At 42.0% G+C, this 16,240-nt stretch overlaps 1 protein-coding gene across 1 annotated transcript; it reads right to left on the bottom strand.

The window, feature by feature from the left end:
* Positions 1–674: 674 nt before the first annotated feature.
* On the bottom strand, positions 675–14,458 carry LOC115577231 (NLR family CARD domain-containing protein 3-like; the record flags this gene model as incomplete). The annotated part of the gene is made up of 8 exons (XM_030410210.1): positions 675–1,183; positions 1,310–1,356; positions 8,498–8,671; positions 9,899–10,072; positions 10,167–11,943; positions 12,102–12,330; positions 12,470–12,548; positions 14,382–14,458. Coding segments are annotated over 8 exons (3,066 nt in total), but the record flags the coding sequence as incomplete, so codon positions are not given.
* Between the last annotated feature and the right edge of the window lie 1,782 nt (positions 14,459–16,240).

Genomic DNA, 16,240 nt, shown 5'->3' with positions numbered 1-16,240 from the left:
CGGACCAGATTCAAATCCAACAAACATCCTGAAAATACAGCCGGACTTCAACAGCCACAAAACACTGAGAGAAACACAATGAATGTCACTTAAATGTGTTTTCTTCTCATATAATAATCAGACAGAAATGAACAGATGTTGTGCAGTTTATCACGTCACTACAGACATAATTACATGTGTTAACCAACACCATCAAACTTTTAGTTTCATCATTAGAAACACATGAAACAAGTCAGAGTGTTTCAGGTGGAGTGTCGAGTACATTTGATCAGATTTTACTGTCCATTTACAACTTTGTTCACAATGATTCTTTACAATTAAAGCTGCAGACGAGTCAATGTTTTCTGTTTCTTACATTTCACTAATAGTTCTGGATTTTATTGGAACAAGAGCCAGAATTCAAAACAACACATGACAGAAAGTACAAGTCAACGCAATTTACACAATTTAATGGAAGAAGTTTAAAATGTAAATGAAGAATCTTTTCAATCAGTTTGAATCATTTTGTACAAAGTTGACTGATGAATTTATGACAAGAAGCTGAAAGATTGATGTGACTGTGATCCTGTACAGACTCAACTGTTCAGCACTGACAATGTTTCTGTGACAGGAGGAGACTCTGCACACTAAACACCACACAGACGCACTGAGGAACCAGAACTGGACCAGAACCCAAATCCAGGATAAAGAGGTTCAGTGAATGTGGTGTTGAAGGTGTGGAGGTGGATCAGTGAGTCAGAGGAGACTCTGTAGAAGGACAGAGTGCCAGCAGGACAGTCCACATACACTGCTACTCTACCAGAGGAGGAGGAGGAGGAGGAAGAGGAGGAGGAGGAGGAGGAGATGTCTGTTTCTCTGTTATTGTGCCAGACAGAGTAACGACCATCATCAAAGCACCTCAGACGCCAGGACTGATCATTGTATCCAAACACACAGTCTTTACTGTTTCCTTTCCTTCTGATTCTTCTGTAACTCACTGATATAGAAACATCTCCTCTCCACTCGACCTCCCAGTAACAGCGACCAGTCAGACCAGTTCTACACAGCAGCTGAGACCAGTCAAACCTCTCTGGATGATCAGGATATGACTGATCCTCCTTCACAAGTGTCATCTTCCTGTTGTTGTCAGACAGTTTGATCCTTCTGTTGACTGTGTTTGTGTCGACTGTGAGCTCACAGGAATCTGATGAAGAGAAAAAGACACAACACAGCTGCAGTTATTAATGTGTCATCAGTGTGATGATGACATCACAGATGTGAATGAGTGATGTCACAGTGTTTTCATGAATGACAGTAAAAAGACACTCACATCTCCACAGACCTGGTGTCAACCATCGGACTCCAGCAGGCTCCACCCTGAAAGGAGGAGGGGGGTCAGAGCAGCACATCCTCTTTCAGCATGCAAACATGGACATGACATGACTCTCATACACAGAAACACAATCTGTCCATCAGGCTGCTTCTCCCTGTTCTCCCTGAACCTCTTCACCTCTGCCACTCTCCTCACACACTGAGAGTGAGCCACAGGATGTTGGTGTGTGTGAAAGAGGACGACAACATCTGAGAACACACACAAACCTCCTGTTGGATTTATCACTTCATCTTTATTTTATTGGATGTTGTTGCTGTTTCCTGTGGGCGACCTTACGCTTGCTGTTTGATCCAATGTCAACTTGTGCTTATGTTTCTATATTATAGGACTTTTGTATTTGGACGCCAGAACTTTTGAGGTCCGATTCCTGTTTGAAGCTTGGAGGGCTTTTCTGAATCTCAGCTGCACAGTCTGCTTTTTGTTCTTGCTGTGTTTCTGCTGCTTTGTTTTACTGTGCAAAGAAACAAATACAATTTATATGTAATAAATCAATCAGAAAACATTGGACGTTGGTTCCCGACCTCTGCCACAGAACCAAGTGACAGAGACTCCCAGACTGTTTCCCTCCAGAACCTCACAAGTGTCACTGAACCTGTTTGTGATAGAAACAGTTTCATGGTTTCATGTGTTGACATGTTTATGTTACTATAGTTTGGTGCTGGATTGATATCTGATGTATATTACAGCAGTAATAGTTACTGTGAGGAGAACTTCATGTCATGTTTGATGCCATTAAAAGATGTGACCAGAGGAACATCTGACTATGAAGCCAGGAATCTGTCTTTCTTTCTGTCTGTCTGTGGTTGACATGTCTCCAGAACCGTTCATCCAATCTACTTAATACTTGGCAGGTTTGTTGTTGAGGACTCAAAGAAGTGCAGTGGTCAATTTGAATTCAATGACAGAATGTTTTAGGGCTACAACAACTAACCCAATAAATCAATTATAAAAAAGGTTGCCGACCAGTTTCATCGTGAATTAGCTGGTTTACGTTACAATGTGCAGAGGCAACAGAAACTACAAATGTTACAGAAAAGAAAAGTGTATGAGCCAAGTCATCAAAAGTGTGACAGCACTTTATATTAAAGTCTTCAAAGAAAACAGCTCCAAGATGTGCAGAGCTGATCTCACATGGCCCGGTAGCACCACATCACTGAGGCCTGAAGAGAAAGCAGGTCAGAGCCACTACAGGTGAAGGAGACTCGGCATGGTGACTTAGTAAAGGTTTCAAACCCAGAACCTGTCTCCACTGATCTGTAGTGTCTGTCCCTTTAGTCACTTATTGTTCAGTGTTTTAATGAGCAGCAGGATTTGTTTGTTGGACAGGCTGACTGACAAAAGTTTGGACAGGATTAACTTTTTGATCTGATCAACTTCATCCATTAGTAAACCTGTTGTTCCTGCAAACACAAGATTAGGGCCCGGCTATATTACAGGTTTCAATTTAACAACCAACGTTTAAGACAGAAACAGCTTCCGTCTGTGCTCTCAGGTCTGTGATGGATCAGTGTCGCCCCCTGGTGGGTAATTAGCTGCAGTACAGACAGAGACACTGGAGGACATCAGAGGAGGTTTTAGAATATTTCATGTCGTAGTCAGAGATCGTCTGAAGTGAAGTCTTTATTTCTTAACAATACAAACTTGAGCACATCTGTTCTGTTAAAATATATATTACATGTCTTTTTATTCTCAGTGCATGGCTCAGGCTGCATTCACAATGTACATTTATCTTTCATTTCATTTGTTTAATTGAAATCCAAATTCAAAAATGTTTTTATTGGCACAATGTCACACAAACATGTGGCCAAAGCAAGAAAAGAAGAAGAACATTGTAGTGTAAAGACTAGTACAGTAGATGAAACACAACATAGATATAACTGTAACCAAAGCTGACAATAACAGCACAACACTAAATAATAAGTGTCATCACATATAAGATGAACAACTGTCAGCTGACTGTCACTCACTGTCCCTCAGTTTGTGGCAGCAGAACACAGACTGCTGCTGGATCACAGCTCTTTGGGTTCTCCCCTAGGACTGTTCATGTTTCTTCATCTACTGGCTCAACAAACCCTTTGTAACCTATTACATGTTTAACATGTAATCTATTACATGTTTAACATGTGTTTCTCTGATATGTTTCTACTTTTCACATGTTGTGAGGAAGTGCTGCTCTGTTTTTGTGTTTTACTGTACAGGCCTGATCTGTATTTGCGCTTTACATCAGCAGATATGAACTAAAACAACAAGGCGTGTACTGAGTTCACTGAGCTTCATGTCAATTGTGCTACTATGCAAACTGATATTATATAATATTGTGTCTGTCACTTGACAAAGAAACAAGTCAACATGGTGACTACGTTGTGAGGAAGGACGCCCCATGACACCACAGCCAGCAGCTGTTCTGACTGATGGTATCCTCAGTATGCTGCTAACACACATGAGGCCACTATCAATGGTGGAGGATGAAGGAGTGCTATGTGCACTTTAGAAAACAAACTATATTTTACTTTTGCATTCTTCATGTAACAAACATTTTAGAGGTGTGAATATTCACCGGCCTCATGATTCCATTACGATTCAGCTGTCAATGATTCTTGATGCATCTCAGTGTTCGTCATCCTCAATGATCTATATCACTGCACACGGATATATATGTATACTGTTCATCATTTAAATTCCCCTTTTACTCTGAAAGTACTTCCAATAATCAGACTACAGCAGTCTGCAAAATAAAAGCTGCATCTTTTCCATCATCAAACAAAACCTGTATCCATCCTGCAGCGTCTTTCACGTTTGTCTACAACAATCTAGTTTTCACATGGCAGCTTTAAGATCCAACATTTACTGACTCTGCTGCACACACCTCTCTCAGAGTTGGACAGCAGAGTTGACAGCAGCTCCTCAGATCTCGGCTGATTAGCTACTGTAACAGTTATTATTCATGGCTGCAGACGTTAGCTTCAGGAGGAAATGACCAACGTGATCAGTGATTGTTGTGAGGCAGAAGTCTCGTCCAGTTTGAGCTTTACAGCAAGTTCATAAGATCTGTTACGTTGCTGCAGTCACAGTAAAGTGCTACTGTTATTAGTCGGACATAAAGTGTGTGGATAGACTCAGTTAGTAACTGAAACAATGTGTTGTTTGCTGTCACAGAAGAGAAATTAAAAGTCCACTCATGCAATGTTGTCTTGGCATCTTCCTGCATTTAACACTTCCTATAAACTATTCACAACAAAAGTCTTGCATGATGCAGTTATTTTTAAACTTTTATTTTAACAAAAACTCATCGTGAAAGATTGGATTTCCACCAGCAGTATCTTGACAGACTCCAGAACAGCTGAGAGTGAAACTGAGTCAGCAGCTACGAGCCAGGCTGAAGTAAATTACAACAGCATTAAACCAGAAGTCCACCAACTACTGTAGAGAGCTGCAGCTCTGCACAGGTCACATATCATGTTAATCAATGGAGCAGATGATTGATCACTGAATGTTTTCTTACCTTCTGTCATTTGATTATGCAGGCGGTGCAAAACTCTGAAACTTTCCTGCCCCTGCAGGCTGTTATAATGATAACTACCCAAAACAGCCCAAACTCAGCTGGAGCAGCAGTTTCCTCATGACAGGAGCCAAGACGGCACCACTGAGCCCATCTTAAATTAATCTATGCACTGCTGCTGTTATGGTAATGTGACAGGAATGTTCCACCTCGTGTCATATAACGTTGTTATTGGACTGTTTTATATCTTCTGTTGACTTTAAACTGACTCTCCTGGGGCTCTGCACACCAGACGCATGCAGCCAAATCCCCAGTGGGGGCTGGGTGTGACCCTGGTGTCTTAGCTGATGGGAGGGATTAAGGTGTAACAGGAGTGCCTGGGGGACACTCTTCCTCTATCTGTTCTCCTCTCCTCTGTCATGGGTCATGCAAGCAAGTGGGTGGTGGGATGGGGACTAACATGCGACGGCCTGCGCCCTGCCTCTGTCTCTCTATACCAAACCATGTTGTCGTCAGGCAACATAGGGAGAGACTCTGAGTATTTCAGTACTCCCGAAAAAAACTATGTTGTCGTTGGGCAACATTGGGAGAAGCTCTGAGTAGCTTGCTCTGCTCAGAGTGATTACTGCCACAGTCACTGTTACAGTCTGTAAATCGTTTTGTCAGTGATGATCTAGAATATAATTACTCCAGTGTTGATACAGATCCATGTCAGAACCACTTTAAGTTCAACATTTTTTTTTCAAATTCAGAATTTGAGGTTCAGTATTTTCTGATCAGACATCTGACACAGAGGGTCTATTGTTATTATTAATATCACAACACAGCAGTGATGTTGTGGAAAGTAGATTTAATGTGAATGTTTTGATAACCCTATTTATTTTCATTATCTTCCTCTCTTCAATCAAAACTCTTTGCTTCAAGCTATGCTGCCTTTTCTCCTGAACTGAACTGAACAACTGGAGGTGGAGTAAACGAAGCAGACTTTCCGATACTGAACCATCTACAATCGAGATACAGCGTCTCAAACTAGCCCCTTTCACTCAGAGAAGACGCATTAACGCCACAGCAGCGGTTCACCAATTCTCTGCTGTTGGTTGTTCACAGAGAGTAAAGCAGTTCCGCCTTAAAGACGAACTGACGTGTAATTCACACAGAAAGTCGACGCTGCGGCTTCTAAAGAGGCGTGACGGAACACATCGTGATGATGACGTCTGTGTGTTTTCAAGGTGTTTCCACAATGTTCTTCTGTCAATCTAAACCCACGGATAGCTTGTAATCATATGGGTGCTGTTATAATGTGTAGTGATTGAGATCATGACCCATCAAACTTCCTTGAAAGTGACAAAGTTAAGTTTTCCGCTCTACATAATTAGGTAATTACCATCAGTCAACTCAACGCTGCCAGACTCTGTCACTAGCAGGGATGTTGGCTGTTTTCTGGGGGAAAGTTCACTTGAGTCTCGGTCTGGAGGGCTGACTGCCGCAGAGATTTATTTTTCAACACAAACACTTGGTGAGTTTAAGATTTTTGACAGTGACAAACGCTGTTTTCAGGCAGAACTGTGATTTAGAGCCGGGAGGACGAACGAGAAGACAAACGGGAGGATAACTGCAGTATTTTTTTCCTCATGTAAGCTGCCAAAGACAGTTACAGTTACTGCGTTACTTTTGTTTGGTCCTGTAACGTTGCTTTGTGGGCATTTCTCTTAATTTAGTTGAATGAATGACCTGATTTAGTTGAGTGAAGGACCGCTAGGGCTGGGCGATATGGCCTCAAATCAATATCACGATATATTGAGCAACTCACCTCGATAACGATAAATGAACAATAAGTAACCCCCCCCCCACACACATTGTAGTTAAGATTTATATTATTTATTTAGTAGTTAAGAACAACTGATAAGCACACGATTGAACAGCTGAAAAGCACAGATTACTTTAAATGACAACAACTGAACAAGTTTAAAAGTTTAAAATATACAGTCCCTTATAAACAAATTCTAAGCTTCTCGCTTTTTTTATTTCTTCAAATTGAATCACGTTGTTGTACTGCAGGTGGTGGAAGAGGTTGGATGTAAATAAATAAACATTTTGAGGACTTCAGAATCAGAATCTAAGACATGAGACAAAATAGTGGAGAAGCTGACATTGCTGCTTAATAATATGTTAACCTCTTGAGCATTAGAGAACTTTTTTTACCATTATTTTCTTTATCATTATATATTTTTGATAGACACAGAATCTGTTTCAGAAGTCAGTGGGTCACATGACATGGAAGCTTTTGAGAAAAGAAAAAATCAAGATTTCTGCATATTAATATTCATATAAAATAGAGGAAGCACTAAAGTACAATAAACAAAACTGTGTCTCATTCGTCCAGTTTACTAATACAATCTGCTGCTGGAGTCACTGGGCCCCATGACATGGAAGATATTGAAAGAACTGCAATTATTTTGTCCCTAAATCAGTTTCCAGTGCTTCAGTGCAGCTCTGGAAGGTGAGCTAACCGTCCTCCTGCTGCTCACACTGGGTGAACCTCAGTAAAGTCGCGGCTGGACCCGAGTAGAGCTTAGAATCAAGCCCGACCCGAGCCCGGCCCGACACACTGAATGTAATTATGAGCCCGATTTAAACCCGACAACAGTTTAATACGTGGGCTGTTATAACTGACGTTCTCGACTACAATTGCGAGTTGTTTGAACTACAGAAATCTTAATGAATAATGCAACAAGTGCCGCACTTAATGCACTCGACAAAGCGGACAAATGTTATCATCACGGTCCACGACTTGTTTAAAATGGGTTCACGCCTACGACTTTCCTCCGAACTTGCTCAAAGTTAATTCTACTGTTTTTATTTTTTTCTTTACATCTTCATGCTCCATGTTGCACTTAAGCTACACAATCAGTGATGCCGGTAACGTGTTACTAGTTTTGTCATTTTCCTTAGTAAAAAAAATTATATTTTTGCTTTCTTCTTGCATCACGGGGAGTGACGTCACGTACGCAAGAAGTCACATTTTCCAGCGTGAGGACACTCACGTGTCAGACCGCGCAGAGACACAAATGCAAACAACAATGGAGGGAGGAGAGAGATGCGAGTTTTCTAGCTGGTAATACAGTCATTATTTGGAGTGAATAAAAAACAAAACACAAATGTTTGATCAATGGACCGGCCCGGCCGAAGACAGTGGCCTGTTGCAGCCTTTGAACGCAGCATCATTACACAAACTGTCCGCGACTCTCAGCGAGAGTGGGTAACCTGGCATAGCTGGTGTTGCATCAGCGGGCGGAGTTTGCCATCAAATTAATGTAAAATAAACACATCGGTAAACGCCGGGGTACATTAATCAAGTGGACCTAACATGTCCCCTGTCCCTAGTGGATGTTATGCCTATGACACCGAATATACAATCATGGCCAAAATGACATCGGTTATTGTTGTACATTTCGGTATCGGTAAACTTTCGGTTTATCGCCCAGTCCTAAGGACCGCCACGCGCTGATCAGCACCGGAGCGAAATTTCACCCCTCACCGCCTCCGAAAAATTCTCACAGAGGTGGAGGCGCAGCACTGTGAATGGAGCTACTGACTGTCTGTGGCTGCAGCAGGACTCTTCATACCTGAGAGTGTCCAGTCTCCAGCCTGGATCCTCCAGTTGAGCAGAAAGCTGCTTCACTCCTGAGTCTCCTGGATGATTATAGCTCAGGTCCAGCTCTCTCAGATGGGAGGGGTTGGAGTCCAGAGCTGAGGCCAGAGAAGTACAGCCTTCCTCTGTGATCAGACAGCCTGACAGCCTGCAGACACACAAAACAACACACATTACAGATCAGCTGAGGGTCCTGATAATTCAGTGAACACCTGTGTTTAACGTTTATCACATAATTATAAGAGGCGGAAGGAACTGTTCCCCCATTCCACCTTTGTTACTTTCACACCTACAGTGAGGTGGAATATTGACACAAGATTCCTGCTTTGAAGAGGCAGTGTAGTGGGGCTTCTGTCTCTCCCCCCCAACCCATCCAGTTGAGTCAGATGGCGGCCAACCACTTAGTCTGGTTCTGCTCAAGGTTTCTGTCTGTTAAAAGGCAGTATTTTCTCAACACTGTGTTGACTGCTTGTTCATGGGGGAAATGTCGGGTCTCTTAAATCAATTGAATTATATAAGGAGTATGATCAATACCTGCTCCAATTGTAAAGTTACATAAAATAATGAAATAAAATGATGAATCCTGACCTGATAGTTTCAAGGACACAGTGTGGACTCTTCAGTTCAGCAGAAAGTAACTTCACTCCTGAATCCTGCAGGTTGTTGTTACTCAGGTCCAGCTCTCTCACACTAGATGACTGGGAGCTGAGAACTGAGGACAGAGCTCCACAGCTTCTCTCTGAGAGGTTACAGACACTCAGCCTGAAGCATGAACAGTAAAAGTAGACATTAACATTATTAATAATATCATTGTAGCACATGTGAACTTACTTTCTGTTTTGCTCTGATATGTCGGAGATATGAAAAATCAAGACTATATCTGGATTAAACAGACATGAAACAATAATAAGTAGCATGGTTTCAAAACATAAGAGTTCTGATATGAGAGAGAGAATTGAATTCAAACATTAAAGAAATACAAAAATAATTTGAGACCAACTATGAACTATCTGACCTGAGAGTTTCAAGTCTACATTGTGGACTCTCCAGGCCAACAGACAGATGCTTCACTCCTGAATCCTTCAGGTTGTTGTTACTCAGGTCCAGCTCTCTCAGACTAGATGACTGGGAGCTGAGAACTGAGGACAGAGCTTCACAGCTTCTCTCTGAGAGGTGACAGACAGTCAGCCTGGAGCGTGAACAGTGAAAAAAGACATTATGTGATACAGCATTTACAAACCTGGATTAAACAGACATAAAACAATAATAAGTAGTATGGTTTCAAAACAAAATAGTTCTGAGATGAGAGAGAGAATTGAATTCAAACATTAAAGAAATACAAACATAATTTGAGACAAACTGTGAACTACCTGACCTTAGAGTTTCAAGTCTACATTGTGGACTCTCCAGTCCAACAGACAAATGCTCCAATCCTGAATCCTGCAGGTTGTTGTTAGTCAGGTCCAGCTCTCTCAGACTAGAGGACTGGGAGCTGAGAACCGATGACAAAGCTTCACAGCTTCTCTCTGAGAGGTTACAGTCACTTAGTCTGGATAAAGAACAATCAGCAGAACAAGACAATTATTTCTATTTGGGTCAATAACAGCACATTTACTGCATTCTGAAGAAACTTCAACACTTACAGAACTTTATTGGAGGCTTTGACCACTGGCAGCAGCCTCAGAAGAGCCTCCTCTGAAGCAGAGTATTTCTTCAGGTCAAACACATCCAGATCTTTTTCTGATGACAGTAAGATGAAGACCAGAGCTGACCACTGAGCAGGAGACAGTTTATCTGTGGAGAGACGTCCTGATCTCAGGTACTGTTGGATCTCCTCCACTAGAGAACGATCGTTCAGTTCATTCAGGCAGTGGAACAGATTGATGCTTCTCTCAGGAGACAGAGTCTCTTCAAACTTTTTCTTGATGTAACCGACTGTTTCCTGATTTGTCTGTGAGATACTTCCTGTCTGTGTCAGCAGACCTTGCAGGAGAGACTGATTGGTCTGCAGTGAAAGACCCAGGAGGAAGCGAAGGAACAAGTCCAGATGTCCATTTGAACTCTGCAAGGCCTTGTCCACAGCACTCTGGTAGAAATGTGTCTCTGCAGATTGACGGTATGTTGTTTGTTCCTGTGCCAGCAGATTGACTCCAGATTTGATGAACGTCAGATGGACATGAAGAGCAGCCAGAAACTCCTGAACACTCAGATGGACGAAGCAGAACACCTTGTCCTGGTACAGTCCTCTCTCCTCTTTAAAGATCTGTGTGAACACTCCTGAGTACACTGAGGCTGCTCTGATATCGATGCCACACTCTGTCAGGTCTGATTCATAGAAGATCAGGTTTCCTTTCTGCAGCTGATCAAAAGCCAGTTTTCCCAGAGACCCAATCATCTTCCTGCTCTTTGGAGTCCAGTGTTGATCTGTCTCAGCTCCTCCATCAAACTTGACGTTCTTCACTTTGGACTGAACCACCAGGAAGTGGATGTACATCTCAGTCAGGGTCTTGGGCAGCTCTCCTCCCTCTCTGGTCTTCAACACATCCTCCAGAACTGTAGCAGTGATCCAGCAGAAGACTGGGATGTGGCACATGATGTGGAGGCTTCTTGATGTCTTGATGTGGGAGATGATTCTGCTGGCCTGCTCCTCATCTCTGAATCTCTTCCTGAAGTACTCCTCCTTCTGTGGGTCAGTGAACCCTCTGACCTCTGTCACCATGTCAACACACCCAGGAGGGATCTGATTGGCTGCTGCAGGTCGTGTGGTTATCCAGAGGAGAGCAGAGGGAAGCAGTTTCCCCCTGATGAGGTTTGTCAGCAGCACATCCACTGAAGTGGACTCTGTAACATCAGTCAGGATGTCAGTGTTGTGGAAGTCCAGAGGAAGTCGACACTCATCCAGACCGTCAAAGATGAACACAACCTGGAAGTCTTCAAAGCTGCAGATTTCTTTGGTTTCAGTGAAGAAGTGATGAACAAGTTCCACCAAGCTGAACTTTTTCTCTTTCAGCACATTCAGCTCTCTGAAAGTGAATGGAAATGTGAACTGTATGTCCTGGTTGGCTTTGTCTTCAGCCCAGTCCAGAGTGAACTTCTGTGTTAAAACTGTTTTCCCGATGCCAGCCACTCCCTTTGTCATCACTCTTTTGATTGGTTCATCTCTTCCAGGTGAGGGTTTAAAGATGTCTTCTCGTCTGACTGTTGTTTCTGGTCTGTGTGGTTTCCTGGATGCTGTTTCAATCTGTCTGACCTCATGTTCATCATTGACCTCTGCAGTCCCTCCCTCTGTGATGTAGAGCTCTGTGTAGATCTGATTCAGAAGGGTTGGGTTTCCTGCTTTAGCGATCCCCTCAAACACACACTGGAACTTCTTCTGAAGGTCAGATTTAAGTTTACGCCGACAAATTCCAGAATAACTTCCTAAGTAAACACAACAAAAAAGTTATTTATAGGAAATATGACAATTTCCTTCCCCTAAAGTAGCATATATAAACACATTTTCCATGTTTGTCCTCCATCTGTTGAGAAAAATTGTCTCATTGATCCATCATGTTAAATCTTTAGTGAAATCCTCTTACTGCTCTGCAGACGTTCAGCCAGCTCCTCCTGCTTCATTCTCCTCAGGAAGTGAAGTGTGATCTTCAGAAATGCCTCTCTGCTGCTCCTCCTCTGCTCTTCAGCCTCACCGTCCAACACCTCCTCATCCTCCCTCTGACTCTCTGAGCATTCTGGGTAATCTGAACTCAGAACCTTCTGGACCTTCTTCAGCTCGTTCTTCACAAACGTCACAATGTTCTCCTCCAGCAGCTGAAACAGAATATTATGTGAATGACAACATTTAACATCAGATCCATGTTGGACAGATTCACCACTGGTCTGTAAAGTGCAGCATGGAGATTATTGTGAACAGACTGGATGTAAAAGTAGTTGTTGTTCATGTACAGACCATAAATATGGAGTCCAGGTGTGTCTGATGCTGCTGGACAGACGGACCTCTGGGAACCTCTGAGCTCTCCTGGTCCACTCTGTGGAGGAATCATGAAGAATCAGTCACATTGTGTCTGTCCACTCAGAGACAAACACAAGCTGAAGGTCATGTGGAAGAAGCCCCACATCCCTGTTGTAATAGACGGGAGGAGGTGGAGATGCTTGACACCTCCATGTTTTGTTGGGGTGCAACTGAATAACAAGCTGAACTGGTCAGACAACACTGAAGCCTTCGACAGGAAAGGACAGAGCAGACTGTTCTTTCTGAGGAGGCTCAGGTCCTTCAATGTTTGCACAAGGCTGCTACGGAAGTGTGTGAAGGAGAGGTATCGCAGGTCCTTCCTACTTGCTGCTGTCAGACTGCACAACCAGCACTGCTCCATATAGACTTCACCCTGTACCCTGCACTGTACAATAAGTCTGTACAAGCTCATTTCAACACCCATATTTATTATCTATATTTCAAATCTGTATATAAATATTTGCCGTCCATTCTTGCCCTATATCATGTAAATATGTATGTACGTCAATTTGATTCTATTTTCGTTCCTTTTTAATTATATTGTCCATTTTATATTGTCTATTGTCTATTTTGCTATTGCTCTTGTTCTTGTAACATTCTGACGCTGCTGCGACAAACACATTTCCCCGTCTGCGGGACATAAAAGGATTTCTGATTCTGATTAAGTTGGACAGGAAGTCCAGCTCTATGGTGTGGATGGAACTGGATAGTCTGGAGGCCGTGACAGAGAACAAGAGGAAAGCTGAGAGCTATCGTGTACAATCCCTGTCTCCTTTCTATGCTGAGCTGAGGTGGTTCAGGAGTTCGAGTCTGACCTGTTGCCCGTTACTACATATCCTGTTTAATACTTGAGGTGAAATCCCCAAAATCAAAAAGGCAGGTAACGAAAAATCCAAAAAGGTAAAGCAGCGAAAACAAAAAAGAAATCCAAAAGTGTAAAATTAAACAATCCAGGTGAGACAAAAGTACAACACAGCACCAGAAAACAGGTGAGACACGCAGGAACACAGGAGCACAACTGACACACCAGAAAACAGTGAGGGCAAAACACTGGCTTTGTGGTGCGTTCTTTTGCACACTGGAGGTCAGTGTTCATGTCTCCCAATCTAAAAGCTTCCCAGTGGATCTGATCAGAGAAATATGGATGCTCGTTGCAAACAGGTGTTTGATTAGAAAGTCTGTGAACTTCAGATCAACTACAGCAGCTGATTTAACAGTTGAGGGCACTTTAAGAAAAGACAGGAGGAGTCGGCTGCTAACACATACGGTCAAATACTAAGACTGAGCTCAGATCAACTGAATCAAAGTGAGAAAAACAACTACAAACTCTTTTATTGCACGTTTCACAAACAAACACTATATAAAGTCAAACATGATGAAAAGGTTCAAAGTAATTGTTCACTTTGTGCACTGTCATCCTGCTGTGATGAACTCAAGAGACACAGAAAAAGAGCGAGAAAACAAAGGGAGGACATTGAACTTGTGTTGCCTGCGTACAATTTGATTTAGATTCTTTTGACAAATGACCACGACTGACATGTCTCATCTTCTGTGGTCACATAACTGAAGACCAGACTTGGTGACTTGATTGAGGAACAATTATCCTTTTTTCAGTAGCTAGCATCTGTTAGCCTGAATAAAATCACTATGCTACACCCAACCAGTCATCAGACAAATGTTAAACTGGACTGAAGAGATGAAGACTGGTTCTACTGGGCAGCTTTCACATGTGAAAATACATAAATGTACTAAAGAAGAATGATGCTGAAAAAATAAGTTTAAACAAATTTCTCTGATTAAACAACATTAAACATCAATTAGTCACATATTAATGTTATTAACAGCTCACCTTTTTACAGCAGAAGTTTTTTCTTCTTTAAAATCAATGAAATGACCCTTTGACCGGTCACTCTTGAAGGACACACAGCTGGGCTCAGGTCCAGGTCCAGGTCCAGGTCCAGGTCCAGGTCCAGGTTCAGTAGAGGCTGGTCTCCTGTTGGACAGAGAAGAAGACCACCAGAGATGTTAATTCATTTTCTAGTCTTCAGACACAGAAGCTTCTGTCCATAAAATAGTGGAAAACATCAGGAATAAACCTTCAGAGAATATTGGACCAAACTAATTCAATAAAGTGAAATGAAGAGTTGAAGACTGGTTCTATTGGGCAGCTTTCTAAAGTGAGAAGATAAATTAAACTGAAGAAGAATGAAGCTGAAAATAAACATCAGGTTTCAAAAAACATCTTTTTCCCACAGTTAAAACATGAATCAGTCACATATTAATGTTATTAACAGCTCACCTCTTTACAGCAGGAGCTGGTTGCCCTTTAAAATCAATGAAATGACCCTTTGACCGATCACTCTTGAAGGACACACAGCTGGGTTCAGGTCCAGGTCCAGGTTCAGGTCCAGTAGAGGCTGGTCTCCTGTTGGACAGAGAAGAAGACCACCAGAGATGTTAATTCACTTTTAGTCTTCAGACACAGAAGCTTCTGTCCATAAAATAGTGGAAAACATCAGGAATAAACCTTCAGAGAATATTGGACCAAACTAATTCAATAAAGTGAAATGAAGAGTTGAAGACTGGTTCTATTGGGCAGCTTTCTAAAGTGAGAAGATACATTCAAGTGAAGAAGAACAAAGCTGAAAATAAACATCAGGTTTCAAAAAACATCTTTCTCCACAGTTAAAACATGAATCAGTCACATATTAATGTTATTACAGTTTCTCTCAATTGTTTACACACAAAAACTGGTACTTGAGACAAAATGACCACAACATGTAACTGATGCACCAACCCCCTGAACCAATTCTGCTAAACTACAAGCACAGTTCCTGCTTTACACTCAAATTGCAGTTCTAAAACACACTTTTTTCAAAACACTAAACACAATTCTCTGCATTTGACACAACTTTCATGAAGAAAATCTCTTGTTCTCACAAAGAACATTCTGTCATTCAAAATTCTAAAGTGAATTGCCCTACTATGCACACTGACTCATCACATGGACAAACACCTAGACACCCTACACAACACACTCATTCCACCAGATCAGCTCAGGTACGTTGTCATTTGGGACAACGTAAGTTTCCACTGGGCTGCTCTGGTTCGTAACTGGTTCACTGCCCAACCACGCTTTATCTCCCTCCATATTCTCCATTCCTCAATCCTATTGAGAATTTTTTCTAAAGTGTATGGCTGAAATCCACAAATCCACAAATGCGTATACCCCTTCTCCAAGCTATGGAAGATGCATGTAGATATATAGCAGTTGGTGCTTTTCATGGCTGGATTCACCATGCTAAGCAATGTTTTTCTTGCTGCTTGTTTAGGGAAAACACGGCTTGTGATGTGGATGAGGTGCTGCGGCCAGACCGAAACAGAGGAGAGCATGCTGCACAGTTGTTGTTTTTTTTTACTGTAACTGTGTACAGTAAATTCTTCTGTTGTTTTGTATGTATATTGTTGTATATGCAACTTTGTGTTGGTTGGGATATACACTGTGTACATTGTTTTTGTGGGAAGAATAAATTATATCTGTTACCGTGTATTTGTGTGTTCTGAGTATTGAAACAATATTCTCAAATATTTTACATCACACTACAGTTTTTCTCAATTGTTTACACACAAAAACTGGTACTTGAGACAAAATGACCACAGCATGTAACTGATGCACCAACCCCCTGAACCAATTCTGCTAAACTACAA

This window comes from Sparus aurata, chromosome 24 (genome assembly GCF_900880675.1).
Source record: "Sparus aurata chromosome 24, fSpaAur1.1, whole genome shotgun sequence".
In the NCBI taxonomy this organism is placed as follows: domain Eukaryota; kingdom Metazoa; phylum Chordata; class Actinopteri; order Spariformes; family Sparidae; genus Sparus; species Sparus aurata.
The sequence above is the reverse complement of the archived record's forward strand: the minus strand, read 5'-3'. Positions and strand labels throughout refer to the sequence as shown.